Raw genomic sequence first — 26,311 nt, forward strand, 5'->3', positions numbered from 1 at the left:
GACTGACAGGGGCCTAGGAGGCGGGCCGGTGGAAGATTGCCAGATCCTGGCGGGTTGGGCACCTGGTTTCCCGCGGTTCGAAATTAATGCTCGCGAGTGTGTGTGTGGGAGGAGTATTTCTTTTTCTTTCTTTCTTTTTTTTTTTTTTTTTTTTGGAGGGGGAGGAGTATTTCTTAAAGCGCCAGCCTCCGTGCGGCCTTTTGTTCCAAGTCCGCAAGGCGGGGTAGGTTCAACTTTCGCCGTCTTCTCGTCTATCCTCCAGAACGGCCATGATTTCCCAGTTCTTCATTCTTTCTTCCAAAGGGGATCCGCTCATCTATAAAGACTGTATCCTTTGACCCTGGAGACGAGATAGGGTAGCTGGGTAGAAATCAAGCCCAGATCAGTCTGTGTCGCCTGCTCCTTAACAATCTTTCTACCTGAATAGTCCGCGGGGACAGTGGTGGTCGCGATGTGGCGGAACTCTTCTACCGGAAGCTGACGGGACTGCCTGGAGGCGAGTCCCCGGTTGTCATGGTAACTACTGTGGAAGGCGGGCAGGGCTTTAGAATTGTGGAAATGGGTGGGTGCCTCATCGCTCCCTGTCACGGGCGGCTTGGTAGGAAGCTTTTAGGGAGAGGAGATTCGTTTCTCCAAGTAAGATAAATGTATTGTACTAACAAGAAGCCAGATACAGAGCCATGCACGCCCATCTCTTGACTATCAACAACTCTGAGAGGTAGGTACTACCTTTACGTGTTAGGCAGCCAGGTCTTAGGTCTCAGGGATCACCAGAGTCACACTTCCTACCATCACTGTAGACCTCAGGGTGCCATCTTGCAGGCTACATTACTACATTTCTGGTCTTTTGTTAATGTCTCTGTCCTCAACTCTGCCTCAGTATCACGATGATCGACATTTCATTCACATCAGACACAGTGGTCTCTACTTGGTGGCCACAACCTCAGAAAACGTCTCTCCTTTCAGCCTCCTGGAACTGCTTTCTCGGTGAGTAGGGCTGGGACAGGCACCCAAAAAGGAGGGCGTGTGAGGTTTATTCACACACAATCTGCTGTGTTTCCTTAGGCTAGCCACTCTCTTGGGTGACTACTGTGGCTCACTCAATGAGGGAACCATCTCGCGTAATGTGGCGCTTGTCTATGAACTCCTGGATGAAGTGCTGGTAAAGCCCAAAAACTTCCCTCTTTTTAAAAATTTACCTATTCATTTTCGCGTGTGCGTATGTATATATATTTGCCCACACCACTGCATATGTGTGTTCTGAGAACAACTTGCTGGAGTTAGGTCTTTTCTACTTGTTGTGGGGTCTGCTTAAATCCAATATAAAACCTCCATAACTCAAGCACTAGATCAATGCAGATGACAAAAATGTATTGTAATCAAGCCAATACTGATTGATCAGGGCTGTCGAACAGATTCAGGAACTTGCCTAGCATATTTAAAGGATGACACCACAAAGTGAGGAGAGTGGGGTGAGCTGTATTGCTGGCCAACCTTGTTTTGACAGACAGGCTTGAGCAAGGGAGCTTTCACCAATCAGATTAGGAGTTTTCTGGGCTTGGGAACATGAGCTTAGTTGACCTTGCCCGCAAGATGGTAAAATTGTCCTTGAGGTGTCTGAACTCAGAGGACTGTTCCCTTACAAACTGTCCCTGACATGGCTGGACTCAGACAGCTGTACAAGTTATTCCTAAGAGGTCTGGAATCAGACAACTATTTACAACAGAAGCTGTTCAGCTATTAGAATGAAATGATAGTATTTAGAATAAGTTTCTTTTGCTTGCTCCCAACCAACATACTGTCTAGGTCCCTGGGATGGAACTAAGGTTGGCTTGCTTGATAGTAAGCACCAGCAGAGCCATCACACAGGATGTCTGTCTGTCTCCATGTGTGTGTCCTTCTCTTTCCGGTTGGACAATATCAAGTATTGGTCCTGACCTTCCACCTGGTTCAAGGCAGAGTCCTTTGCTGGTGGTCATGGTGGTACATGCCTTTAATATACCAGCATCCAGAGGCGGATGGATTGCTTTGATGTTTGAGGCATTCCCAGTCGACATAATGAGTTGGAGCCCAGCCAGGGTTACATAATGAGACCGTGTCTCAAAAAATTAAAAATAGAAGCCAGCCATAGTGGCTCACTCAGGATGCATAGGCAGGGGAATGAATCTCTTAAGTTCAAGGCCAGTTGGGGCTGGATAGATGGCTCAGCGGTTAAGAGCACTGGCTGCTCTTCCAAAGGTCCTGAGTTCAAATCCCAGCAACCACATGGTGGCTCACAACCATCTGTAATGAGATCTGACTCCCTCTTCTGGAGTGTCTGAAGACAGCTACAGTGTACTTACATATAATAAATAAATAAATCTTTAAAAAAAAAAAAAAAAAAAGTTCAAGGCCAGCTTGACCTACAGAGTGAGTTTCAGGACAGCTAGGGTTACACAGAGAAATCCTGTCTTGAAAAAATAAAAAATAAAAATGACAATGAGAAAAAGGCAAGGTCTCTTTGTTCTCCAATGCGTGTACAGTAAGCTAAGTAGCCCACCAGCTTCCTGGGTTTCTCCTGAAACCATCTCTTTCTCATCTCTGAATGGCAACACTGGGATTATAGATATTGTTTGTTTGTTCGTTTGTTTGTTTTTGAGACAGGGTTTCTCTGTAGCCCTGACTGTTGTGGAACTCACTCAGAGACAGAAATCCGCCTGTCTCTGCGTCCTGAGTGCTGGGATTAAAGGCATGTGCCACCACTGCCTGGCCATGCTCAATACCACGCCCACCTTCTTATCAATTTAAATTTCGGGGATGGAGTTCAGGTCCACACTGTTGCTCAGCAAAGCCCTACTGAACCATCTCCCCAGGCCCAAGGGCTTTGCTCTCTTATCCCAAGCTACCCTGAAGGAAATGTCCTCTCCGGGCATTTGTGGTCAGGAGACTCCATCCACACCATTTCAACTCTTCCTGTCGCTCAGGATTACGGCTATGTGCAGACTACATCCACAGAGATGCTGAGGAACTTCATCCAGACTGAAGCCGTGGTCAGCAAGCCCTTCAGCCTTTTTGACCTCAGCAGCGTTGGATTGGTCAGTAGCTGGGTCAGAAGAGAGGCAGGAGGGTTGGCTGTGAGCATCAGAGCTGAAGGTTGGTTGCCTTGGCTGCTTTACAGTTTGGGGCAGAGACGCAGCAGAACAGGGTGGCCCCAAGCAGTGCAGCCAGCCGCCCCGTCCTGTCCAGTCGTTCTGACCAGGTAAGGGAGGGATCGGTGAGGCTGGACTTGACGACCCCTTTCTTTGTCCTAGGACCCACTTATCTTTCTACTCCCTTTGATGTGGTTTTCCTTCCCTTACCCCTGGGCTCCCATCCCAGGATTCTACTTCAACTCTCCTGTCCCTTCTGCTGCCTCTTTTATTTTATGCATGAGTGTATGTGTATATGTACAGAGCATGCTTTAGTGTGCAGGCCAAAGGACTGGGCCTTTGATGTCATCCTCGGGAATGCCATCCACCTCCTTTGAAACTAGCTTGGAGCTCACAGACAGGTGGGGCCAGCTGGCCCACCAGTGAGCCTCAGCATATCTTCACCTCCCTAGTGTAGGCTATAGGTTACCTATAGCAGCCTACATTACCTTGGCATTCACCTGGATTTTGAGGACCAGATTAAGATTGTCATACGTATGTGACAAGCACTTTGAGCCGTCTCTGCAGTTCCTGTTCCTTTAGTGTTTTGAGACAGGCCCTCCCAACCCAGGCTCTCACCTTGTAACCCATGCTGGTCTTGAACTCATGGCAGTCCTCCTGCCTCAGCTTCCCAAGTCCTGAGATTACAGGCATGTGTCTCCCCATGCCTGACATTGCCTGTGCATTTAAAAACAGGTTTTCAGGCTGGGTGTGGTGGTTCATGCTTTTCATCCTAGGAGTTGGGAGCCAGAGGCAGGTAGATCTCAGTGAGTTTGAAGCCAGTCTGGTGTACAAAGCAAGTCCAGGAAACCCCATCTCAACCCTGTCTGGGGAAAAAATAAAAAAAACAAAAAAAAAAACAAAACCAAAAACCTGTTTTCAGCTCTGTAACTCAGATCATCTCTTTCTTAGAGCCAAAAGAATGAGGTGTTTTTGGATGTGGTCGAGAGACTGTCTGTACTGATTGCATCTAATGTGAGTCTGGGCTCCCACTCCTGGACTTGAGGGGCAGTGATACTTGGGAAGGCTGAGCTTAACTTTGTTTTTGCCTCCAGGGCTCGCTGTTGAAGGTGGATGTTCAAGGAGAGATCCGGCTCAAGAGCTTCCTTCCCAGTGGCTCTGGTGAGGACGGATGGTTAGGTGTGGTACAGGCTTCCTGCTGATGTCTGTGGTGGTATTTGCTATCCCTTCTCTCATGTCCTTTCCTCCCACAGAGATATGCATTGGCTTGACAGAAGAATTTTGTGTTGGAAAGTCAGAACTGAGAGGTAAGGAGAGCATGAATTTTTCCTTCCAAAATGATATGGAGAGAAGTTGGAGTGTCTCGTCTCTTTTCTGAAACATGTGTCAGGAGAACCGTTTCCTTTTCTTGGCAGGGTATGGGCCAGGGATTCGAGTTGATGAGGTGTCATTCCATAGCTCTGTCAACCTGGATGAGTTTGAGTCTCATCGGATCCTCCGCCTGCAGCCGCCTCAGGGCGAGGTCAGGTTCAGGGTTTATTCCTGGTGTGTCCCGTCCACCAAAGGGAGGGAGGCAGGACCAGTGCAAGGCCACGCTGACCTGTCCCTCTCTGGCCTCAGCTGACTGTGATGAGATACCAGCTCTCCGATGACCTCCCCTCACCACTCCCCTTCCGGCTCTTTCCCTCTGTACAGTGGGACCAAGGCTCAGGCCGGTGAGACTGTTTCCTGTATTTTACAACTACTCCAAGCCATTCCGAGGGCTCAATATCGAAGGGTGGTGGGAGAGACGATAGGATGTAGGTGGGGAAAAGGCTTGGCTAGTATTGTTGAGATGGATCTCAGCCCTTTTCCTTCTTGGGGTACAAGTTACCCAGTCTCCTTCCATGGAGGCCCTGGATTAGCAGTGGTGATACCAATAGGATATGATGTAATTGTATGCCACCCTTTCCAGCCTCCAGGTTTACCTGAAGTTACGGTGTGACCTGCCCCCAAAGAGGTAAGGCTTGTCAAATTGGGCATGGTGGCACACACCTATAATCCTAGCCCCTGGGGGATAGAAGGTCAGGAGATAAGGGCCAACCTCAAATACGAAGGGAGTTTGGAGGCCAGGTTGGGCTCCATAAAGTCCTGTCTTGAGAACAAAACACAAAAAAGAGTGGGGGTTAGTCAAGCCCAGGTCAGCTGTATGGGACAGAAAATGGACCCAAGGACCTGCAAATTCTTCCTCCAGATGTGTCCACTAAAGCTTTGTGGTGTGTGGTATGTGCCCGTTATCCCAGCAGTCGGGAGAAGCAGAAGGCTCACCAGTCTGGGGTGCACAGTGAAGTGAGACCCCCGTGTGGAAACAATCAGTCATTTGCATCCACAACTTCAGATTCCAGCTGAGTCAGACGTTTGGTGTTTGGGAAAGGGTTAGCGGTAGGAAGGCATCGGCGCTGAACTCTCCTACAGAGGACTAGCGAAGGGGCTGCAGGTAGAGAGCAGTGTGCAGAGCGTGCCTAGTAGGCACAGAGCCCTGCCTTTGCTCCTTGGCACCACGTAAACAGTGTGGTGGTGCACACCTGGAATCCTCACACTGGAGGAGCAGAGGCAGGAGAGTCAGAAGTTCAGAGTCACCCTCCACTGTCTACCGTCTCAAGAGCAACGTGAAGTGGCAGTTCCAGGGTAAGACACTGCCCCCTGGGACTGACTCTCCTTTCCCTCTTCGCAGCCAGGCTCTCAACATTCATCTGCACCTCCCCCTGCCCCGAGGAGTCGTCAGGTTAGCAGGCTTGCTGGGCAGACTCCTGGGTAGAGGGAGCCTCTGCTCTACCAAGGATGTAGCCACTTAGCTCAGCCTCTCCTTGTCCGCCATCCAGCCTGTCTCAGGAACTGAGCAGCCCAGATCAGAAGGCAGAGCTGGGAGAAGGAGCCCTTCACTGGGACCTGCCCCGGGTACAAGGAGGCTCTCAACTGTCCGGCCTTTTCCAGGTATGCCTTGTTGATCCTCACACACCTTCTCTAGAGCCCAGGCCTCCTGCTGCCAGGTAACTGTCTAGTCTCACATCTTCTCTGACTCACTTTCAGATGGATGTCCCTGGCTTGCAGGGGCCTCCCAGCCGTGGGCCTTCCCCCTCAGCCCCCTTGGGGCTGGGCCCTGCCAGCCTCTCCTTTGAACTCCCTCGGCACACATGCTCTGGTCTCCAGGTTCGATTCCTCAGACTGTCCTTTAGCGCCTGTGGTAATGCCAACCCTCACAAGTGGGTTCGACATCTAAGCCACAGCAACGCCTACGTAATTCGGATTTGAAGCTCCCCAAACAAGGATATGAACAGCAACGCCAGCAGGCAGTTGAATGGGAAGAGGACATTTTCTTTCTTGTGACTTTGGATCTGGACAGGAAGGTTCCAGACTCACACTTTCTGTTACGTGACGCAGGAAAGCTCACAAACTTACAAATCCAACTTTAATTCTGAGGAACTTACTGTACAGTATCTAAAAAGAAAGTCACTGGGGAAAACATCTTCCTCCTTCCTCCCTCACACATTGTGTGTGTGTGTTGCAATCTGCACAAGAGAGGAGGTCAGCAAATGTGGCATGTCACAGAGCAGGCTGGGGAGAGCCGGGTCCAGTAGGCTGGGAGCCGTTAGCCTTTGGAGTCCCTGGAGCTGGAGGGGGGCTGTCCCCAGCTTCCTGCTTCCCTCCACAGAGGGCACTGCCCCCAAGTGGGGATGGTGAAGAAGATGAAGGGGGGACTGGAGAAGGGTGAGAAGGAGGGCCTCCTTTGCCTTCCCCTGTCGGGGGAAGCGAGACCACAATGTATTTCTGAACACTGCCAGGCCCAGCAGGGGCTGTGCTTGGGGGTGCAGTGGTAGCAGTGGACACCAGCTTGACGATGGGCTGCACGCTGGGAACCGTGGTGGTGACAGGAGAGGTAGTGGTAGAGCCTGAGCCAGGAGCTGAGGTGCTGAGGGACAGGACCTGAGGGAGGAAGGAGGGCCTGGGGTCATGTTGTCCTCGCTTCCCTCAGACTCCTCGTCCAGGGACCTGCCGTTGACCCCTGCCCTCTGCTCCCACCTGCCCTTGGAGTCCCCAGTGAATGAAGGGTCAAGCTGCTGCTAGCTCGAGGCCTCCAGGATCCTGATAAGTGGCTCTTGAGTTTAAGGGCACACACAGCCTGGAGGTCTCCCCAGGGTGCTCCTCACATCCCACACCCTGGCTCCACATACCTGCTGGGTTGATGAGGCACTGGAAGATGAGGACATTACGATAAACTTGGTTGGAGGAGGAGAAGGCTGAGGAGGGGCAGCAGCTCTCGCAGACACCAGTGTCTGAACAGGCAAGGCAATGGAGCCAGGGACCTTCAATAAGCCGGGGGTGCGGGGACCTGGCTGAGGGGCCTGTGAGAGGGTCAGTGTGGGCCGAGGCTATGAAGAGAGACAGGAAGAAATTGTTAACACTGAGGGCCGACCTGAGTCACTCTTGGTAGCTCTTCATTGGGGGTGGGGTGGGTCCAGCTTCCTGAGACTGCTGGCTGTGGCAAGGACTGCCCCAAGCCTGGGTCCTTGCACATTCCTGTCGGCCTCCCCTCAGCAGCTAACCTGTGTGATGGTGAGTGTGGTCCTGTTGACCTGCTGGGCTTGTAGAGCAGCCTGGGCCCTGGCCTTCACCACATGGGAGCAGAGAAGGGGCCCAAGGGACCCAAATTCTCCCCGGTAGGCATCCTGATTGTCAGGTGGAGGGCGCAGCTTGGCCAGGACTGGGGCACAGTGTTTCTGTAGAGAAGGCAAAGTGAGGGCTGGTATCCTTCCACAAGGTGAGAGGGGAACTCATCCACTGCTGCTGTTAGAAGCCACAGTGAAAAGCTACGCTTCTATAATATGGAGGGCATCCGAGCTGGGTGTGGTGGTTCATTCCTGCAGTCCCAGCACTTGGGCTAAAGCAGTTCTAGGCTAGCCAGAGCAACGTAGAGAATTCCAGGCTAGCATGAACAGGTGGCATAGCTCAGAGTAAAAGAGAGCCAAGGAGACTATAGCTTCATTGGTAGGGTGCTTTGCAAACATGTATATGACCCTAGGTTCAACTCCTAGCAGCACAACAACAGAAAGAATGGGGGACTGGAGAGGTAGCCCAGAGGTTTAGAGCATCTGGGACTCTAGTTCCAGATTTGTTACCTTCCTCTGGCTTTCGTGGATACCTGTACTCGTGGTGTACATTCATAAAGATACAAAAAAATTTAAAAATAAAAAGGAATGATTTCAGTGGGTGTGGTGGTGTGCATTCCTGTAATCTCAGCACACAGAAGACAGGTAACTGGCCACAAGGCCAGTGTGGTCTACCTTACAAGTTCAGGCTAGCCAAGGCTATACAGCAAGATGACATCTATAGGAGTCAACAAATTCCAAAATAAAAGACTGTTCAACTGTTGCGCACAGGATTTGCTGTATCTGCTGATGACACATTTGGTGTTCATGTGCCTTGGGCAGAGTGGGTCATAGGCAGAGACACACAAGATGAAAGCAGTGTAGTCCAGAGGTTAGCGACTATCAAGGCTTTGTGTTTGTGCCTAGCTTTCCGTGTGCACAGCACTGCCGGCCTCTCAAGAGTAAACGAGTAAGATGTGCCTCATGCTTGCTAAACACTGTAGCCGTGTGTTTGTGGCAGCTGCAGTGGGCTGGTGGGAGAAGGGGAGGGATGGTGGGGTCGTCACCAGGAGGAGGCTCTGCACATGGTCTGCTCCGATGCGGTCAATGTTGCTCAGTACGGGCCCATCTAAGACGCTGCGGATCCGCTCCCCTTCCTGCTGCAGCCGTGGCAGGATGAGCGTCTTAATCACCTGGTGGGAAGGAAGGGGAGAATCCCAGGCTAAAAGGTCACCAAGTCCTCTCCTGCACCACATCCAACTGCCCCTCTCCCAGCTCCTCCTGGACACTAACATCGTGTCCCAGCTCTGCCAGGCCTGCGATGGAGCCATAGCGAGTCGTCCACGGCGTCTTCTCGTCCACCCAGCTCTGCAGAGAAAAAGAAAAGACAGATGAAAGGGTGTAGGAAAGTTAACAGCTAGGCCAGGCCTGGTGGCACCTGACTGGTCCTGACATGTAGGAGGCAGAGACAGGAAGATCCGAAGTTTAAAACCACCCTCAAAACACGCACACGCCTTTGATCCCAGCACTCGGGAGGCAGAGGCAGGTGGATATTTTTGAGTTTGAGGCCAGCCTGGTCTACAGAGTGAGTCCAGGATAGCCAGGGCTACACACAGAAAAACCCTGTCTCAAAAGCCATCCGTGGTTACACAGCAAGTTTAAGACCTGCCCGGGGTACATGACACACTGTTTTAAAAGGAGATGGCTGCCAGATAGCAGTGGCACATGCCTTTAATCCCAGGACTCACACAAGATAGGCAGACGGATCTCTGAGTTCAAGGCCTACAGAGCAAGTTCCAGGGCAGCCATGGCCACACAGGGAAACTCTGTCTCAAAATACAAAACAAAACAAAACTGGAAAAAGGAAAAAAAGAGAAAGGCTAACTGCAAAGGATTGACATCATCTATAAACACAAAACATTAAGACATAGAGGTTCGAGTCCCTTGGCCCAATATCTGTGGCTCCATGTTCTGGGTATCATTTCCACTGTCAGATGGGTGAACCTTTTTCTTTCATGGGGGTGATACGCATCATCTGATACAGTTTTGGTGCTTACCTTGGTAAAGGTCTTAGTGATTCGGGATTGGATGTTGTTGGTGGTTGTGCTGAAATGCTTACAGATCTGGGCCACTAGACGGGCAGCAAAATCCCGGAGTGCCCAGTGATTGTCCACATCTGGCCGCAGGCACAGCTGTCTACTCACAATGCAGGTCATTACTGCTGGAATCAGCTCATGCACCTGAGAGAGACCAGGCACTGTCAGCTGATAGCAGACCTCCTGTGGTGAGGTTGGCAGAAGGGTCCCCCTGACCCTGCAAAAGACAGTAGGTAGGCAAGAGCACTCACATATTTCTCTAGATACAGTGTGGGGTTGTCCATCAGGGCCTTCACCATACGCATCAGGTAAATGAGCAAGGCCAGGTTATTCTGAACCACGTTCACACGGACCTAGGAGAGGGAAAATTGATGGTGGGTATAGAGAGACCCTTCAGATGACCATCCCTTGCCATCCCTCTCCCTTGGAGCCTCATCACGGGTCTGGCCCTTCCCAGTTTTCTCACCCCCTCTGAGATGAAGGTACTGAACCGTGGTAGCATCTGATAGAGTCCTGGGTCCGTGGCAATGCTCTGCAGAGCTTCCTGTGGGAGGGGGCAGTGAGTTAGGTGGGACCATTTACTGTAGAAAAACTACCATTGTTCAAGGAAGTTTCTTCCTCTGAAGAGCGGCCAGAGGGCAGGCTTACCGCTCTCTTGGCCTCACAGGATCCCACACAGGCTTCTGTGATCTCCTTGTAATACAACTGCTGCTCCACAGACAGCTCATGGATGCTGCGGGGCTTCAGGCGGAAAGGGGCTCCCTCCAGCAAGGGAGGTGCCTTCTTCTCTTTTCCTGTGTGAATTGAGAGACAGGCTTGAAAAAGAAAACTCAGCCTGGGGAGAAGGCTCAGTCAGTATAGTGCTTGCCTTAAAAAAATACAAAGTAGACAGCACATGAGGACCGATAGCTAAGACGATCTTCTAGCCTAAACACACACACACACACACCCCACACATCTGCAACTACACATATGAACACGCGTACACATGTCTAAAAAAAAAAGATGTAAGCTTCAGAAGAGGCTTCTGTACAGAATAAACCACAACACACAACTCTTCTGCAAGCTTCTGGGCTTTCCTGGGGTTCTTTTGTCCCTGACCCCACCCACTTCACTAAGGACCATCTGGCTTTGGGATAGATCAGGGAGGGACCTGGCCAGGACGCTGACCTTTGCCCTCAGCTGCAGCTGCCCCTTGACCTTTGCCTTTCAGGGGTCCATCTTCTTCTTGGCCTGGCTTTGCTGATTTCAGGGGCTCTGTGGCCTCAGCCTTCTGCTGCTCTTTGGGAGCTGGAGGGAAAGTCACAGCAGGAGTGATGGGAAGGGAGGAGGAGCCCTAGAGGACCCGGGACGGAGAGTAAGGGCAGTAAGAGAATAACGGGAGATCTGGGCAAGGGAAACCTTACCTGGCGGCGGGTTCTCTGGTATGGCTGGCTGGCAGCCTTCGATGCTCAGCCAATGAGCTGTAAAGGAGATGTCGAGCTGAGTCCTGGGTCTGTACCCTGGGAAGCCATCCCTGACGAGGGAGGTGTGTGCCCTTCCTGGTCCCCTTCTTGCCATTCACACACTGGATGCTCCTCCCCTCTCTTGTGAAGCCCCTCCCCATCTCTTGTGAAGCTCCTCCCCTCTCGTGAAGCTCCTCCCCCTCCTCCCCTGGCTCCCAGCTCTACCCTCCCTCCACCTTTGAGGCAGACGTCCAGAGGCACCCGAGGCAGAGGGGTGTTGATGATATCACTCAGGTCCACTTCCTTCTCTTCATAGAAGTACAGCTCCCGGCCCCCACCAGAGGCAAACCGGAAAGGGATGAACTCCTGAGCATGGAAGCCATACAGTGGCTACACCAGGAGAGAGATGGACGGAGAAAGAGGTGAGAAACAGCTCGAGGAGGGCAAGGCTACGCGTGCTGTCTCCCCACTCTAAAGCCACCTGTCTCCTTCAAGCCCCTCCAAATCACCTCTACATTCTTTAACTTCAATGCATAGTCGATGTCACTGGTAGTGAGCTTCTGTCGTTTCCCCATATGCATGAACTTCAAAGCATCCTAGGGGTGGGGAGGAAAGGGATTTTGTTTTTGTGTTCTGAGCAGGGTTTTCTCTGTGTAGCCCTGGCTCTCCTGAAACACACTATGTACACCAGGTTGGCCTCAAACTCAAGAGATCCCCCTGCCTCTGACTCCAAGAGCTGGGATTAAAGGTACAGCCCACCAGTGCCTCACTGAGAAGAGATATTGTGAATAAAGCATATATCCAGCAGGCACAGGGTCCCGAGTTCAAATCCCCAGCATCACATAAACGAGACATGGTATTAGAACCTCAGTCCCAACAGTGGGAGGTGGAGGCAGGAGGGTCAGAAGTGCAAGGTTAGCCTACATAGTAGGTTGGGATGTTAGCACAACGCCCAGCTGGATGAAAGGGTTACCTGGGCAATCTCCTTGATGCGGTAGCTGACCTCATCTGTCAGCAGCTGGCAAGTCTCCTCCTGAATCTGAGCAATGCCCATGGACTCTGCCACCACCTTCATGGACTCAGAGGGCAACACAGTATTGCTGAGTTTCAGTTTCTTCTCCTCGGCCATGCTGGAATGCCAGCTCCTGTCCCTGGAAGAATGCCTCCCCAGGACGGAGAAACGGAGATCCTGATGGTGGGATGGGGCAAGATAAGAAGGGAAATCATTCAAGGCTCACGTCGGAGCTCCTCCTGCAGCTAACCCTCAAGGAAAAGCCACCAAACAACAGACTGGTCTCTCCTTTTTCTTTTAGACACAGGGGCTCACTATGTTGCCCTGTCACTTCTGATTCCAGCCTCCTGCCCCTGCCGTTCAAGTACCAGGATTATAGGCATGAATTAACACACCCAGTGACAATTTTGTTTGCCCTTACTTTTGTGGACAGGATTTCTTTAGCCACAATGAAACTCTGTAATGAAAGATAGCCTTTACTCTGGATTCCGTTGCTTCTACCATCCTAATTCTAGGATTACAGACATGGGACCTCCACAGTTCTGTGGCGCTGGCAAATACTCTAACAACTAAGCTTCTTGTCCCCTACCCTTCCACCCCGAGGCTGTGTAACCCCAGCTGACCTGGAACTTGCTCTGTAGACCAGGCTGGCCTCAAATTCACACAGAGATCCTACTGCCTCTGTGCCTCCTGGGTGATGGGATTAAAGGCATGCACCACCACTGCCTGGTTCAGGCTTTTTTTTTTTTTTTTTTTTTTTTTTTTTTTTTTTTAAATAGGGACTCTTGTAGCCTAGGCTAATTTTTTACTCCATATATAGCTGAGAATGACCCTGAACTCTTGGTACTGCTACTTCTCAAGTGCTGGGACTATAGGCACGTATCATCACATCCAGCACAATTCATTCTTATCTGGATGCTTGACTCAAATCCACAAGGCTGGAAGATGTGGCTCAGTAGTAAGGTACTCAGCATGCACGTGGGCCTGGGTTTGATTCCCAGCAGTGTTTTAAAACCTACGAGGCAGCCCAGATGACCATCACATATCGCCTGCTGAACTCAGTCCCTGGACAAGGCGTTCCTGTTTCCATCTTAGGCTTTTTGCATCTGGTCTGTCAAAATATAAACTAGATAACTATTTTTCCTGTAATGATTCCACTTTGACATAAAACCCTCCCTTCAAGATCTGTCTCTTGTACACGTGTGGGGGTCAACACTTCTAATTTTGGTGGACTGCCCTGGGTTTCATACCAGGCTATGCTTCAGAGTGAGACCCTACATGCTGTACACTTGTAATCCCAGCACTCTGGAGGCTAAAATGGGGAAACAGCAAGTCTGAGGCCAGTCTGAGCTATGCAATAAGTTCCTGTCTAAAGTGGTTTTTTTTCTTTTTCTTTCTTTTCTCTCATATCTCTCTGATCACTTGTCCCTCCTCCCACTTTACCTTATCATTCTCCTTGCTATCCTTTAAATCTGAAAGACATGTACTTGGCTTTATAGCTCTGTTGAGTTCTTCCTAACTGTGTTTGGCTGACTACCTGACCCCACCCACCTCTCTTGAGGGGCAGGTCTCCTATAGCTACGACTGGCTTCAAATTCACTAAGTAGACCACACTGGTCTTAACTCCTGGTCCTCTGGCCTCTACCTCCCAAGTGCTGGGATTACAAGCACATACCACCATGCCTGGCTTTGCTTGTTTGCCAACCTTTATTATATTTATATATAGTCACTCTAGATTAAATCTAAGGCCTTCTGCATGTTAAGCAACCCTTCTACAACTGGGTCTCAGGCTTGTCTGGAACTCATTCTGTGGCCTTGATTTTGAGATCCTTCTGCCTTTTTACAGCTGTTTACCACCAAGGCTGGCTATCATTTCTTCTTGTTTATCATCCTTACTCCACCAGTAAACAAGAATATGTCTGTTATGTTCACTAACCTACCTGGTGCCTAGATTGGTACCTAGGACATCGTTAAATATATGAATTTTAAGTCTCAAAGGTGTAAGTGTTCACTAAATACTTGGTATAACAGTTACCAAAATGAAAAAGACACAGACTCAAGCTTGGAGTTTACTCTGTGGTCAAAAGGAAAGGAGCTTGCCTGACACTGGACATGAGATCAACCTCAAGAGTGTTCAGAAGTGAGTGCTAAGGACTGGTTCTTTTCATCCCAAGTCTTCTCAGACTTTTGTTAGATCCTGTCTACAGGAAATACAAGTATTCAGAACATACTCTGTACCTGGAGCCAGGTATATAAGAAGTAGTCGGGTCCCAGTCCCCTGCGGTACCCTTGCCACTAAGGTTTCATAAAACACTCTTAACAGCCTCGGGAGTTTCTCAGATCAGTGGAAGCGACAGGAAGACTTCTCAGAGGACGGATAACGTGAGCTATATCCGTGCATCATTTTTCTCAGCAGGGAAGTGATTCGAAGATTCCCCGGGCAGCGCTACAGGAGGTTCACAATCCACTACATCTCCCCGACATCCTTCCAGTGCAATCACGCACAGGGTCCCCACGAGCACGGACACACAACCAACCGTCCTCTTCCCAGTCCTCACATGGGCCCTTTCAAAGGGTCTCCTCCCGGATACACCTCAGACCTTCCAACGCCAGCCAAGCACCGGGAGCAGTAAAAGCCTCTCACCGCTGCCAAGGCGCCGCTCACCCGGCGCTCGGCGCCATCTTGGCCCCGCCCCCTGGCAGGAGTAGGTCCTGGCAGAAGCCAAGAACTTATCACTGTTCTTCCCTATGTCAAAATAGTCCATATTGTTTCACAGTCTGAAATTATATAAAAATTGAATCCTACGTGTATGTGTAGAGATTATATTACTCTATTCTAATTACTTCAATTTATATCTTCACTACTCAGCTGTCAGGACCTTCAGGAGGCGCCACAAAACTGAGGCGGGGAAGTCTAGAGCCATCACGCTCCACCCACTTTCGGGCTGGCTCTGAGCATGCGCTGACTGTTCCAAGATTTTTTTTTTTTTTTTTAAAGCTTGCTGCCCGCTGCACCTAAATTTAAAGGGCCCGCTGACTTCCAGAAGTTGGTCTGAAGGCAAACGGTGGTTGTATGGGTGGACTGCGTTTTGTCATGGGACCTGTGCGGCTGGAAATACTGCTTTTCATCCTGGCAGCGTACGGTGCTTGGACTGGGGCGACGAAAGAGGAGGAAGATGACACAGAACGTTTGCCCAGCAAATGTGAAGGTACAGAAATGGAGTAGTTGCTATTTATCTATTTACCCTATCTACCTCCTGCCTCTCTAACTCCAGGCTGATTCAAATGGGCTAAGATAGATGGGTCACTCTACTGTCTTGAAAGAGGTTCTGTTAGAGCTTAGTAACACTTGAATGGGAACGAGGGAGGGAATCAGGATTAAGGTGGCACTACATTTCCCAGGCGGCATCCAGAAAGACCTAGGTTTTTCTTTCGGGCTTGGGCCCCAATGTATTGTGGGAATTGTAGTTCAAGAACCTGTAACGCTGGCTCTACGGAGCATCTTCCTCAGTGTGTTTCCCTCCTTGTTAAAAATGTGGACAATCTGCATGGGTGGGGTGTAAAGTTCATACCTTATAGACATACTGTACCCCGCCCTGGCAGAGACGCTCGCAAATTACAGGCCTGATGACCCCCTTCAGGGGTTTAAAGGTGAGTAAGTCCCCAGCTGAAGCTCATAAACAAAAGATGGAGACACCACACCACTTAGAAGTTGCCCATCGGTGTGAGGCTTTGCAGATGGGGTGTACTGTAGGGATTTTACAACAAGCAGAACGGCCTCTGGCTGCATTAGTAAATGTCTCCCCCATACCCAACGGAGAGGAAGCCAGGTCACTGAATCCTGTGACTCCCTGACTCTAACTTTTTCTTTGGATTCATTATCACTTCACTTTACACCCAACAGCAACATATTATTATTGTTACCCATGACTTGATTCTAATCTCTTACTTCCTTTTGCGTCTGTGTCCCCACTCTTCTGAGTCTTTTGGGAGGGTGGGGTCTGGAGAGGGTTTCTCTGTAGCTCTGGCTGTCCAGGAACTTGACTGTAGACCAGACTGGTCTCTTAACTCAGAGATCCACCTGTCTCTGCCCCTCCCCGCCTTCCCTTCTTCCCCCCCCCCCTCCAGTGCTGGAATTAAAGGCTTTTGCCACTACTGCCTGGCATCACCTAGGATTTCTTAACTTTCCTAAACACAGACCTAACTTTGGCACTGTTGCTTTCATACCTATGTGTTCAGACAAAGACCTTGTGTGTTTCACCTGGATGACATACGTTTGGGGGGGGGGGGTCAGAGGACAACCTCAGGTGTCATTCCTTCAGGAGAAACATCTACCTTTTGTTTGATTCCCCTGGAAGTTAACCATATAAACCACCTGTCTCTAGTTCTGATCTCAAAATACTAGGATAATGTGTGCCCCATCACCTAACATTGTATAAGTTCTTTTAAAAAAAAAAAGATTTATTTATTCTATTATGTATATGAGTACACTGTAGCTGTCTTCATGCACACTAGAAGAGGGCATCAGACCCCACTGCAAATGGCTGTGAGCCACCATGTGGTTGCTGGGAATTGAATTCAGGACCACTGGAAGAGCAGTCAGTGCTCTTAACTGCTGAGCCATCTCTCCAGCCCCCATTGCATAGGTTCTTAGGATCTGTTTGTTTTTGTTTGTTTGAGACAGGGTTTCTCTGCTGTGTAGCCCTGGCTGTCCTGGAACTCACTCTGTATGTAGACCAGACTGGCCTCGAACTCAGAAATCTACCTACCTCTGTCTCCCGAGTGCTGGGATTAAAGGCGTGCGTCACCACCGCCCAGTGGTTCTTAGGATCTGAACTCGGGTCCTCAAGCTTACAAGTACTTTACTTACAGAACTGTTTTCCCAGACGTATGCCAACTTTGGGGTAAGGGAGAGCTGTAAATGTCTTGTTTACACTCTTATGCTCTCAAACTCCATTCCTAAAAGAGACCCGTGCTTCAGACACACCCAACCTCTCACAGTCAGTGAGTGTCCCTTGTCTTTTCTGGGCTGTTTTCCCCCCCCTCCTTTCTGTATTTGATAAGCTCCCACCCATTGTACTGGACCCAGTTTTAAGTGTCTCCTTTGGACTCCCTCCTCGCCTGTTGCCCGCTTGTGTTGTAAGTCCCTGGAGGAAAAGGGACTGCCCATGTCGTCTCCTTCATTTTTAAATTACGTTTATGTTGTATATTTGGTGGATAACCATGTGTCATAGTGTAGTATGTGGTTGTGTATGTGTGTAGTTAGTACAGTACGTAGAAGTCAGAAGGGACTTTGGAGGAGTCAGTTCTCTCCTGTCACCATGTGGGCCTTCAGGTTCAGTAGCAGGCCCCTGTACCTGCTGAGTAGTCTCACCAACCCTAGAACCAAGGGGTTACTTTGTTTTCTTTGGAGACAGGATCTCTCTGTTGTAGCCCTGGCTGTCCTGGAACTCGCTCTGTAGACCAGGCTGGCCTCAGACTCGGAGATCAGCCTGCCTCTGCCTCCCAGTGCTGGGATTAAAGGCATGCACCACCACCGCCCAGCATGAAAACAGGTTTTTGGATTGTAACCCTGAAACATGGTGTGGTTATTGCTGGTCCCAAACTATACTGGCAGTGTTTCATGGACAAATCATGATGGGTTTTGTGTTCTCTCTACTCTTTAAATCCATAAGAAAGTAGCTCAATAAATAAATAAATAAATAAAATCAGAGCTGGGCGGTGGTGGTGCATGCCTTTAAGCCCAGCACTCTGGGAGGCAGAGGCAGGCGGATTTCTGAGTTTGAGGCCAGCCTGGTCTACAGAGTGAGCTCCAGGACAGCCAAGGCTATACAGAGAAACCCTGTCCAAAAAACCCAAATCCAAAAACCAAAAAATAAATAAATAATAAAAATAAATTAATTAATAAATAAAATCAGAGTGACACCAAGTTCTTACACAGTGCTCACTATATACCAGACATCACTCTACGGATTTCACATTATATTGTTGCACTAAAATCTTCATCACCCACCCCTCAATATGGGACATAGTCTTGTCCCCATATCAGAGGCGAAGAAGCTAAGGCACAGCAAGTGTCACGCGGCTCCTGAGACTGAGGCGGTATTCTCCAGTCATTCTGGCTCCAGAGTGTGTGTTTATGTGCTTGGCTGCCTTGGGTCCAAAGCAGGACTTGGTGCGGTTGCCTGTCTTCTTCATCCCCCTCGGGTATCTCTTTCCTCCCAGTGTGTAAGCTGCTGAGCATGGAGCTACAGGAAGAGTTGAGTCGAACTGGTCGATCCCGGGAGGTGCTGGAGCTGGGTCAGGTGCTAGACACGGGCAAGAGGAAGAGACACGTGCCTTACAGCCTCTCGTGAGTCTTTGTGCCTATCCACCTCCTAACCCACCTCCAGAGGAGCTGCAGGGTTCCGAAACATCAAGGGGTCTTATTTCTCTCCTTCCCACAGTGAGACAAGGCTGGAGGAGGCTTTGGAGAATTTGTGTGAGCGGATCCTGGATTACAATGTTCATGCTGAACGCAAGGGCTCACTGAGATACGCCAAGGTCAGACGGTTCCTAGGAAGGGCCTTGCTTGGTTTTCCTTTTTTTTTCTTTTCCTCCAAAAGCCTTATATATTATTTTATGTGTATGTGCGCATGTAAAGAGGACAGGGAACAACATTGGGTGTTGTTTCCCAGAGCCATCCACCTTGGTTTTGTGGTTTTGTTTTGTTTTCTTTTCTATTTTCTGGTTTTTGTTGTTGTTGTTGTGTTTGTTTGTTTTTTTGGTTGTTTTTTTTGGGTTTTTTTTTTTTTTTTTTTTTTGGTTTTTTTTTTGGGTTTGTTTTTTTTTTGAGACAAGGTTTCTCTGTTTAGCACTGGCTGTCCTGGAACTCACTCTGTAGACCAGGCTGGCCTTGAACTTAGAAATCCGCCTGCCTCTGCCTCCCAGAGTGCTGGGATTACAGGCATGCACCACCACTGCCTGGCTGGTTTTTAAGACAGGGTTTCTCTGTGTAGCCCTGGCTGTCCTGGAGTCCCCTCTGTAGACCAGGCTGGCTTTAAACTCAGAGATCCTGCCTACCTCTGTCTCCCCTTTCAAGTGCTGGGATTAAAGGCATGCACCACAACAGACAGCTCCTTTTTTTTTCTCCCCCCAATAATTATGTCATGTGTAGGTGTGTCACAATGTACCACTGAAGTCAAAGTTTAGCTTGTGGGAGCTGGTTCTCTTTTTCCTCAGTGTGGGTCCTGGGGATTGAAATCAGGTCATTAGGCTTGGTGGCGATCACCTTTCCCCACTGAGATCCTTGCTACTCCCACTTTGGTTTTTCTAAACAGGGTCTCACTGGCTTACCGACTTGGCAAGCAGGTAAGACTGGCTAGTCAGAGAACCCCAGGATCTGGCCAGAGAACCCCAGGATCTGTTTTGATCCTTGTTTCCCAGCATTGAGATTGTAAATTCATGCCACCATGCCTGGGTTTTGCTTTTTTGAGTTTCTTAATTGTTTTCACTTTATGTGCATTAATATTTTGCCTGCATATATATCTATGTGAGGGTATTAGGTTTCCTGGGACTAGAGTTACAGGCAGGTGTGAGCTGCCATGTGGGTGCTGGGAATTGAACCCAGGCCCTCTGGAAGAGCAGCCAGTGCACTCAACGGCTGAGCCATCTCTCCAGCACCTGTTCTGTTGTTTGTTTTGTTTTGTGTTTTAATGTGGATCTGGGGATTCAACTAAGGTCCTCAAGCATTTTACCAACTAAGCTGTCTCCCTAGCCCAGGGCCCTGTTTCTCAGAAACAGAGGCCTGTGTCATCCAAGATCCTCACTGACCTTGCTAGTTTCCCCCTGTATCTGGAGTGTCCCCTAGACTCTTTCATAGCACATACCACAGGGTCTCCAGTGGTTGTTAAAGCTGATGTGATGATGCAGGAAGAGTTGAAGTGGAGAACTGGACATAGACCAAATTTTCTGTCCCCTCAGGGTCAAAGTCAGACTATGGCCACCCTGAAAGGCCTGGTACAGAAGGGAGTGAAAGTGGATCTGGGAATCCCTTTGGAGCTCTGGGACGAACCCAGTGTGGAGGTCACGTTCCTCAAGAAGCAGGTAGGATGAGATCCCACTGTGCCGGGGAAGGCGAGAGAACTAAATCCCAGGACTCGATGTAGGGGACGACTACCTCTGAGCAGGGAGAAGACAGAGAGTTAAGGACTGTGCCATTTATGAAAGGAGGCCCCCAAACACATCAAAAAGTAATAGTGTGCGACTCGTAATATCTACCAGGGCGTAGTAAGGCACCTACTGTCTCCTGGATTCTGGGCCGCACACTTTTCCAGCTACTGTCTCGTTTTACTCTCGTGTCACAGGCGCGAACGCCAGTTCCCACTTCACAGGTTAGAATCTGAGAGGTGTTGAGGGTTTTTACTCCATGTAGTCCAGGCTGGGTCTGTAACTCACTATGAGGCTGGGAATGAGCTTGAGTAGAGGACCTTTCTTACCTCTACCTCCTAACGGGGATTCTAGGCACCCGCCACCAAGCAGAGTAGATATACTGGGTATCAGATAGTAACCGTGGTGGTAAATGTTGAATAAAGATAATCACACATCTAGAAAGCCAAGTGTAACGTTTTGGCTGCCCGCCCCTCGAAAGGCGCTCAGTGGAGCGGGGTGATAGGGAGTGAAGGGCAGAGGCCCTCCAGTGCTTCTCCTGCTCTTCCTCACCAGTGTGAGACGATGCTGGAGGAGTTTGAAGATGTTGTAGGAGACTGGTACTTCCACCATCAGGAGCAGCCGCTCCAGCATTTTCTCTGCGAACGTCACGTGCTTCCAGCCTCTGAAACTGGTGAGTGGAAGGGTTGGGCTCCTCTCGCGGTTTCCCAGCTCTTGGCGGCAGTGACACTGAGACTGTTTCTTCTCATCCTACTAGCTTGTCTACAGGAAACTTGGACTGGAAAGGAGAAGATCAGTGATGAGCAGGAGGAAGCAGATGAAGAGGAGGAGGAGGAGGAAGAAGAAGAGATAACCAAGACTCCAGGCAGTCCCAAGCATGACCCAGAAGATCTTTGACCCTTACTTTTGAACCCCAAGGATGGGTCATGGAGAGTTGTCTAAAGTCTTCAGCTCTCCCTTCCCCATCCGTAGGCTGTAACTGTCCTTCTCGTATGATCCTGGGGACCCAGAATGGCCACAGGAAAGGAGGAGAAGGGGGGAGAAGCGGAAGCAAGTTTTGCCTTCAGAGATGAGTCACGTGCGGCCACTCAGTGGACCAAGTGTGTGGTGACAGCACTGAAACCTTTCTCTCCCTTTTACTGGCCCTCGCCTGCACCAATTGGTCAGTGGTGTTATGACCTGTGGGAAGGTCACTTTGCTTTTTAAAGGCTCTATTTTAAACCCTTTCAAGAGGTCAGAGAAGAGCTAGAGCTCAGTTGGTAGAGTGCTTGCCTCTTCCGGGCAACGATGGGAGTTGGACCTGATGTGGTGGCACACCCCTGTAATCTGCAGCGCTTGAGAAGTGAAGGCTGGAATATCAGAATACCATCCAGCTACATGGCAGGCAGCTCAGGACCAACCAGAGCTACGTGAGACCCTGTCTCAAAGTAAGAAGCCAAGAAGGGACCCTCAACCAATACGCACTGCGAACACGAGGCTGTGTACCATTAATCTGTCAACAAGAGCAGGACTCTGGGAGCGAGTGCAGTAATACTGGGGTTAGGTGGGGTAGACATGTGGCCTATTTCCTATTTCACAGGTGCCATATTTTCTATATTGCTATTAAACCTTTTATATGTACATCAGCTGAGTCTCGTTCAGACGTGCACACAGTATCGATGAGGGAGCACCCAGACAGTGGGACCATTGGTCAGCTTTCTATTACTTGCTAATGGTGTTCTTATAATCATGCACCCCAAGAATACTGGCTAGGGTTGGGAAAACAACTGTACTACTAGGACTTTAAATCTAGAGTGGGGATGCACGTTTCTAATTCCAGCACTTTGGAGGTGGGGGGCAGGCAGGGGCATCAAGAGCTCAAAAGTCTTCCTCAGCTATGTAGCAAATTCAAGACCATCCTGGGCTCCTTGAGCCCTTATATCAGGAAAATAGAAAAAAAGAAAAGACAAAACAAAGACTCTAAACTTAGCGTAAGACATGTGAGCTGAACAGAATCAGGATTACAGTTGCGGAATATGGCTAGCCGTAGTTTGTACGGAAGTCCATAAAGGGCAAAATTTCTCGCGTTTTCTTTTGCGTTTTCCCAGTGTTTAAAAAAAAAAAAAGATTTAAGGACAGCGATAGTTTAGCTTCAAAATAGACAACAGCTAGAATAAAGAAGGAAAAGATATCTTTAAAATGTGGATGCGTGAGGACCTACCGATTATAAGCCTAAGGAGATTCTAACCAAAAGACTCTTAAGAAGTCTTGAGGTCGCCTGGAAAGACCAAGTTGGGCGATACCATCTTCAGCAGGGGTGGTGGAGGAGGGCGACACCACTTTAAGAGCTGGTGGGTAGCAACGAGTTGCGACTTGGAAAGAGTGGCGGGGCTTGCGGTAGGATTTCGGAGGGACTGGACAGACATCCGTGACGGGGTATATATATCTCCCTTGCCATGAGCGGTTCAGTGCGCACTGAGCCGCTGCACGGTGAGACCCCTTTGCTGGCGCCCAGCGGCTCCTACTCGGTGGTGGTTCTGTTGCGCGGCTACGCGGAGCCGCTGGGAGCCGGCGACGCGGTGCGCGCTGATGGCACGGTGACGCTCGTCCTGCCTCGGGGCTGGGCCTCGGACTCCAGCCGCCGATCGACCCCATCCGCGGACGGCGGCACTAAGACTGCCCTGGAGGAGGCGGTGCGTGGCCCCATCCTCGTGGACACCGGGGGACCCTGGGCTCGGGATGCGCTGCTGGAATCCCTGGCTACTCAGGGCGTGGCTCCCGGAGACGTGACTCTGGTCGTGGGGACCCACGGGCACTCGGATCATATCGGGAACCTAGGGCTGTTTCCCGAGGCAGCTCTGTTAGTTTCCCATGACTTCTGCCTTCCCGGGGGGCTCTATCTGCCCCATGGGCTGTGTGAAACGCAGCCCTTGAGACTGGGCTCCGGACTGCAGGTGTGGGCCACGCCTGGCCACGGAGGACAGCGGGATGTAAGCGTCGTAGTGGAGGGCACCAGCCTGGGCACCGTGGTGGTGGCTGGCGATGTGTTCGAGCGCCTTGGTGACGAGGACTCTTGGCAGGCCCTGAGCGAAGACCCAGTAGCTCAGCAACGGAGCCGGGAGAGGATTCTGAGCGTGGCTGATGTGGTGGTGCCTGGTCACGGAGCCCCCTTTCGAGTGGTCAGGGAAGCAGCGAAAAGTTCGGAGGATCAGATATGTGAAGGCAAGGAGGTTGCTTGACTAGATTCCGGTCAGGAAAGCGCTTCCAGGAAGGAACTGGTGTCAGTCGGTCCAGGAGACCCGGAGGACGCAGTCAGGGCTGTGTTTGTCAGGTGCAGCTTTCCAGGAGGCAGCTTCCAAACGGGACAGAATGACTGGCATCAGTCGCCTTTTTCACTGCAACCTAAGTAGGACGAAGGACTGACTCAGCTCCATCCTCCACGAGCCTCGGTAAAATATAGGAAAAAAGAAAAACAGTTAAAATATGTATTTGGGATGTGCGTGTGTGCCCATGGAGTACTGAAGGCTACTTGGAAGAGTCGGTTCTCCATCCTGTGGGTCCCCAGGATCAAGTTCAGGTTGTCAGACCTGGCGGCACGGACCTTTCCCTGATGAGCCATCTTGATTTATATTCTTGTTAGGACCTTCAAAAAATAAATAATAGACCTGAAGTCATCCTGTCCCGATATAAATACAAAACGCCGATTGCAATAATCTCTGGGATTGTAACCAGATGCTGCAAAAGAGGAACAGTGTGGCCAATAGCTTGTTTCTCCTAGGATGCACGGGTGATAAGGCATCAGGCTGAGAGAACCTCTTAGTAACTTGACTTCTTTGTTTATTTTGTTTAGACAGTCTTACACACTACAGTCTGGCTTCAAAGCTGAGGCTGGCCTTGAACTCCTGATTCGTATGCTTCCACCGTCCAAATGCTGGATTACAGAATAACAGGCATGCGCTGCCTGCCCCACCTGGCTTCCACCTGATTTTAGTTCATTCATTGATTCACTCGGTGGCATCTGTAATGTCTCAAGCACTGATGTAGGTCTTGTGATCCCATTACAGTGAGCAAATGACAAGTTCCCCACCCTCCACACAAGTCACATTCCATTCAGGAGACAGACAAGACAACCATAATAGTAGCAGCCACCAAATGATTATAGGTTGTGGCATATAATACGCACGCGTAGGCTGAGGAAAGAGAGCAGGGCGCAGAGAGGTTGCTTGATGTTGAGAGGTTACGGGTGAACGGGCTTAAAAAGGAGAGGATGGGGGTTAAGGGAGTGTGGCACGGAGGCATGGGGGAGGGGGTGCCCAGGCAGGCCCTTGCCTGGGCACCTCTGCCTCCTGAGGGACCACACACACACAGGCATGGTATAGAATAGAGTTTATTCAGAGCAGGGGATGGGAGTTAGTGGGAGAGAGAGAGAGAGAAGAGAGTAGAGAAGTGGAGTGGAGGAAGGCCATGGCCACGTGGAGGGAGGGAGGAGAGCCCAAGGGGCAGAGAGGTGAGAGAGTGTGGGAGAGCTGAGAACAAAGAGAGAGAGGAGGGGCAAGTAGCCCCTCTTATAGTGGGCCAGATCTCTGGGGCGGGGCATACTGGGCTATTGCCAGGTAGGTGTGGGGTGGAGCTTAGACAAAACACCAACAATGGGAAGCCTCTGAAAGATGTTGCTTCTTTATTTCTTACATCCATTTATTTTGCAGTGTGTGTGTCTGTCTGTGTGTCTGCGCGCGCGCGTGCGCATTTGAGCTCTGGCTTGTCCATGGGTGTCAGGACAAGTTGCAAGAGTTGGTTCTCCCGTCAACCATTTGGGTTCTGAGGGAAAATTCAGGTCATCAGGCTTGGCAGTAAGTACCTTTATCTGCTGAACCATCTCTCTGGTCCCTGGTTTTTTGTTTTCTTTTTAAATTAGGGTATTTTGTAGTAGGCTGGATTCAACTTCCCATATGGCTTAGGATAACCTGATTGATCTTCCTCCCTCAACCCCCCAAGTGCTGGAATTACAAATGAGTACTACCAAGTACAACTAACTTACTTACTTACTTACTTTCTTTTCTTTCTTTCTTCCTTTATTCCTTCCTTCTTTCCTTCCTTCCTTTCTAAAGATTTATATATTATATGTAAGCACACTGTAGTTGTCTTCAGACATCAGAAGAGGGCATCAGATTTTCATTACAGATGGTTGTTAGCCACCATGTGGGTGCTAGGATTTGAACTCGGAACCTTCGGAAGAGCAATCAGTGCTCTTAAACTCTGAGCCATCTCTCCAACCCCTCTTTCTTTTCTTTTCTTTTTTTTTTTTAATCATCTTTGGAGACCATCTTGTTCTGAGTCCAGGCTGGCCTAGAACTCGCTGTGTTATACCAGTTGGCCTCAAAATTCTCGGTCCTCCGGTCTCGACCTCCTGGTTGCTCTGATTACAGGAGTGAGTGAGCTACCACAGGCAGCTTTTGAGGAGGTGTGTGACCAAAGGATTGAACGAGGAGAAGGCTGCCTCCCAGAGGCTCTGACAGAAGGGTGCCCACGGCAGCAGAACAGTAGATGTCATTCTCTGAGCCACAACAGCGTGACCCATTTGAGCAGCAAGAAGACCCAAGGGGCCTTGGGAAGTAATTCAATACAGTGCTTGTCCAGCAAGTACAAAGTACTAGTTTTAATTTCCAGCATGGCCTAAAACTCAGCAAGTGGCCTTCATTTAGAACTCCAGTACGTGGGAAGTGGAGGCAGGAGGATCAGAAGTTTAAACTCGTCTTCAGAGCAGGTTTGAAGCCAGCCTGGGCTACTACATGAGACCTCGTTTCAAAAATAAATAAGGACGGCCCTTGGGATTGGGTTGCAGAGGGAGAAGCAATGAGGGGGTTCATATCCGACAAAC

At 49.9% G+C, this 26,311-nt stretch overlaps 4 protein-coding genes across 7 annotated transcripts; 3 read left to right on the forward strand and 1 right to left on the reverse strand.

The window, feature by feature from the left end:
• The first annotated feature begins 23 nt into the window (after positions 1-23).
• Positions 24-6,652, forward strand: Ap4m1 (adaptor related protein complex 4 subunit mu 1). Of its 2 annotated transcripts, XM_052169115.1 has the most exons (16): positions 24-96; positions 263-327; positions 428-516; positions 881-987; positions 1,066-1,162; positions 2,964-3,074; positions 3,158-3,238; positions 4,080-4,142; positions 4,223-4,289; positions 4,382-4,435; positions 4,544-4,650; positions 4,749-4,843; positions 5,083-5,127; positions 5,842-5,892; positions 5,990-6,101; positions 6,198-6,652. In XM_052169115.1, exons 2-16 carry the CDS (start codon positions 270-272, stop codon positions 6,417-6,419), a joined length of 1,359 nt encoding a protein of 452 aa, XP_052025075.1. In that variant the 5' UTR covers positions 24-96; positions 263-269; the 3' UTR covers positions 6,420-6,652. The 2 variants fall into 2 exon arrangements, with proteins under 2 accessions (XP_052025075.1, XP_052025076.1); XM_052169116.1 differs by lacking the exons at positions 24-96; positions 4,080-4,142.
• Taf6 (TATA-box binding protein associated factor 6) lies at positions 6,563-14,999 on the reverse strand. Of its 3 annotated transcripts, none has more exons than XM_052169114.1 (15): positions 14,951-14,999; positions 12,268-12,483; positions 11,804-11,890; positions 11,531-11,684; positions 11,256-11,312; positions 11,020-11,139; positions 10,498-10,643; positions 10,316-10,393; positions 10,101-10,202; positions 9,811-9,993; positions 9,047-9,121; positions 8,821-8,946; positions 7,712-7,885; positions 7,340-7,537; positions 6,563-7,091 (listed from the first exon to the last, which is right to left on the reverse strand). In XM_052169114.1, exons 2-15 carry the CDS (start codon positions 12,421-12,423, stop codon positions 6,711-6,713), a joined length of 2,037 nt encoding a protein of 678 aa, XP_052025074.1. In that variant the 5' UTR covers positions 12,424-12,483; positions 14,951-14,999; the 3' UTR covers positions 6,563-6,710. The 3 variants fall into 3 exon arrangements, with proteins under 3 accessions (XP_052025074.1, XP_052025072.1, XP_052025071.1); XM_052169112.1 differs by having other exon boundaries at positions 14,865-14,999; XM_052169111.1 differs by having other exon boundaries at positions 14,545-14,999.
• Positions 15,000-15,296: 297 nt separating this feature from the next.
• Positions 15,297-22,079, forward strand: Cnpy4 (canopy FGF signaling regulator 4). Its single transcript, XM_052168617.1, has 6 exons — positions 15,297-15,515; positions 18,532-18,658; positions 18,753-18,849; positions 20,269-20,391; positions 21,010-21,127; positions 21,212-22,079. The coding sequence occupies exons 1-6, from the start codon at positions 15,380-15,382 to the stop codon at positions 21,349-21,351; spliced, it is 741 nt and encodes a 246-aa protein (XP_052024577.1). The 5' UTR covers positions 15,297-15,379; the 3' UTR covers positions 21,352-22,079.
• Positions 22,080-22,151: 72 nt separating this feature from the next.
• Positions 22,152-24,103, forward strand: Mblac1 (metallo-beta-lactamase domain containing 1). Its single transcript, XM_052168616.1, has one exon. The coding sequence runs from the start codon at positions 22,890-22,892 to the stop codon at positions 23,670-23,672; it is 783 nt and encodes a 260-aa protein (XP_052024576.1). The 5' UTR covers positions 22,152-22,889; the 3' UTR covers positions 23,673-24,103.
• Positions 24,104-26,311: the final 2,208 nt, after the last annotated feature.

This window comes from Apodemus sylvaticus, chromosome 22 (assembly GCF_947179515.1).
Source record: "Apodemus sylvaticus chromosome 22, mApoSyl1.1, whole genome shotgun sequence".
NCBI lineage: Eukaryota > Metazoa > Chordata > Mammalia > Rodentia > Muridae > Apodemus > Apodemus sylvaticus.

Coding starts and splice junctions, on each gene's coding strand:
- Taf6 (XM_052169114.1), bottom strand. CDS start 12,423: ATGGCCGAGGAGAAGAAACTGAAACTCAGCAATACTGTGTTGCCCTCT. Junction 10,644..11,019: donor AGCTGCAGCTGAGGGCAAAG/GTCAGCGTCCTG, acceptor CAATTCACACAG/GAAAAGAGAAGAAGGCACCT. Junction 7,092..7,339: donor GTGCCTCATCAACCCAGCAG/GTATGTGGAGCC, acceptor TTCCTCCCTCAG/GTCCTGTCCCTCAGCACCTC.
- Cnpy4 (XM_052168617.1), top strand. CDS start 15,380: ATGGGTGGACTGCGTTTTGTCATGGGACCTGTGCGGCTGGAAATACTG. Junction 20,392..21,009: donor TCACGTTCCTCAAGAAGCAG/GTAGGATGAGAT, acceptor CTTCCTCACCAG/TGTGAGACGATGCTGGAGGA. Junction 21,128..21,211: donor GCTTCCAGCCTCTGAAACTG/GTGAGTGGAAGG, acceptor TCATCCTACTAG/CTTGTCTACAGGAAACTTGG.
- Ap4m1 (XM_052169115.1), top strand. CDS start 270: ATGATTTCCCAGTTCTTCATTCTTTCTTCCAAAGGGGATCCGCTCATC. Junction 1,163..2,963: donor AACTCCTGGATGAAGTGCTG/GTAAAGCCCAAA, acceptor CCTGTCGCTCAG/GATTACGGCTATGTGCAGAC. Junction 4,143..4,222: donor CTGTACTGATTGCATCTAAT/GTGAGTCTGGGC, acceptor TTTTGCCTCCAG/GGCTCGCTGTTGAAGGTGGA.
- Mblac1 (XM_052168616.1), top strand. CDS start 22,890: ATGAGCGGTTCAGTGCGCACTGAGCCGCTGCACGGTGAGACCCCTTTG.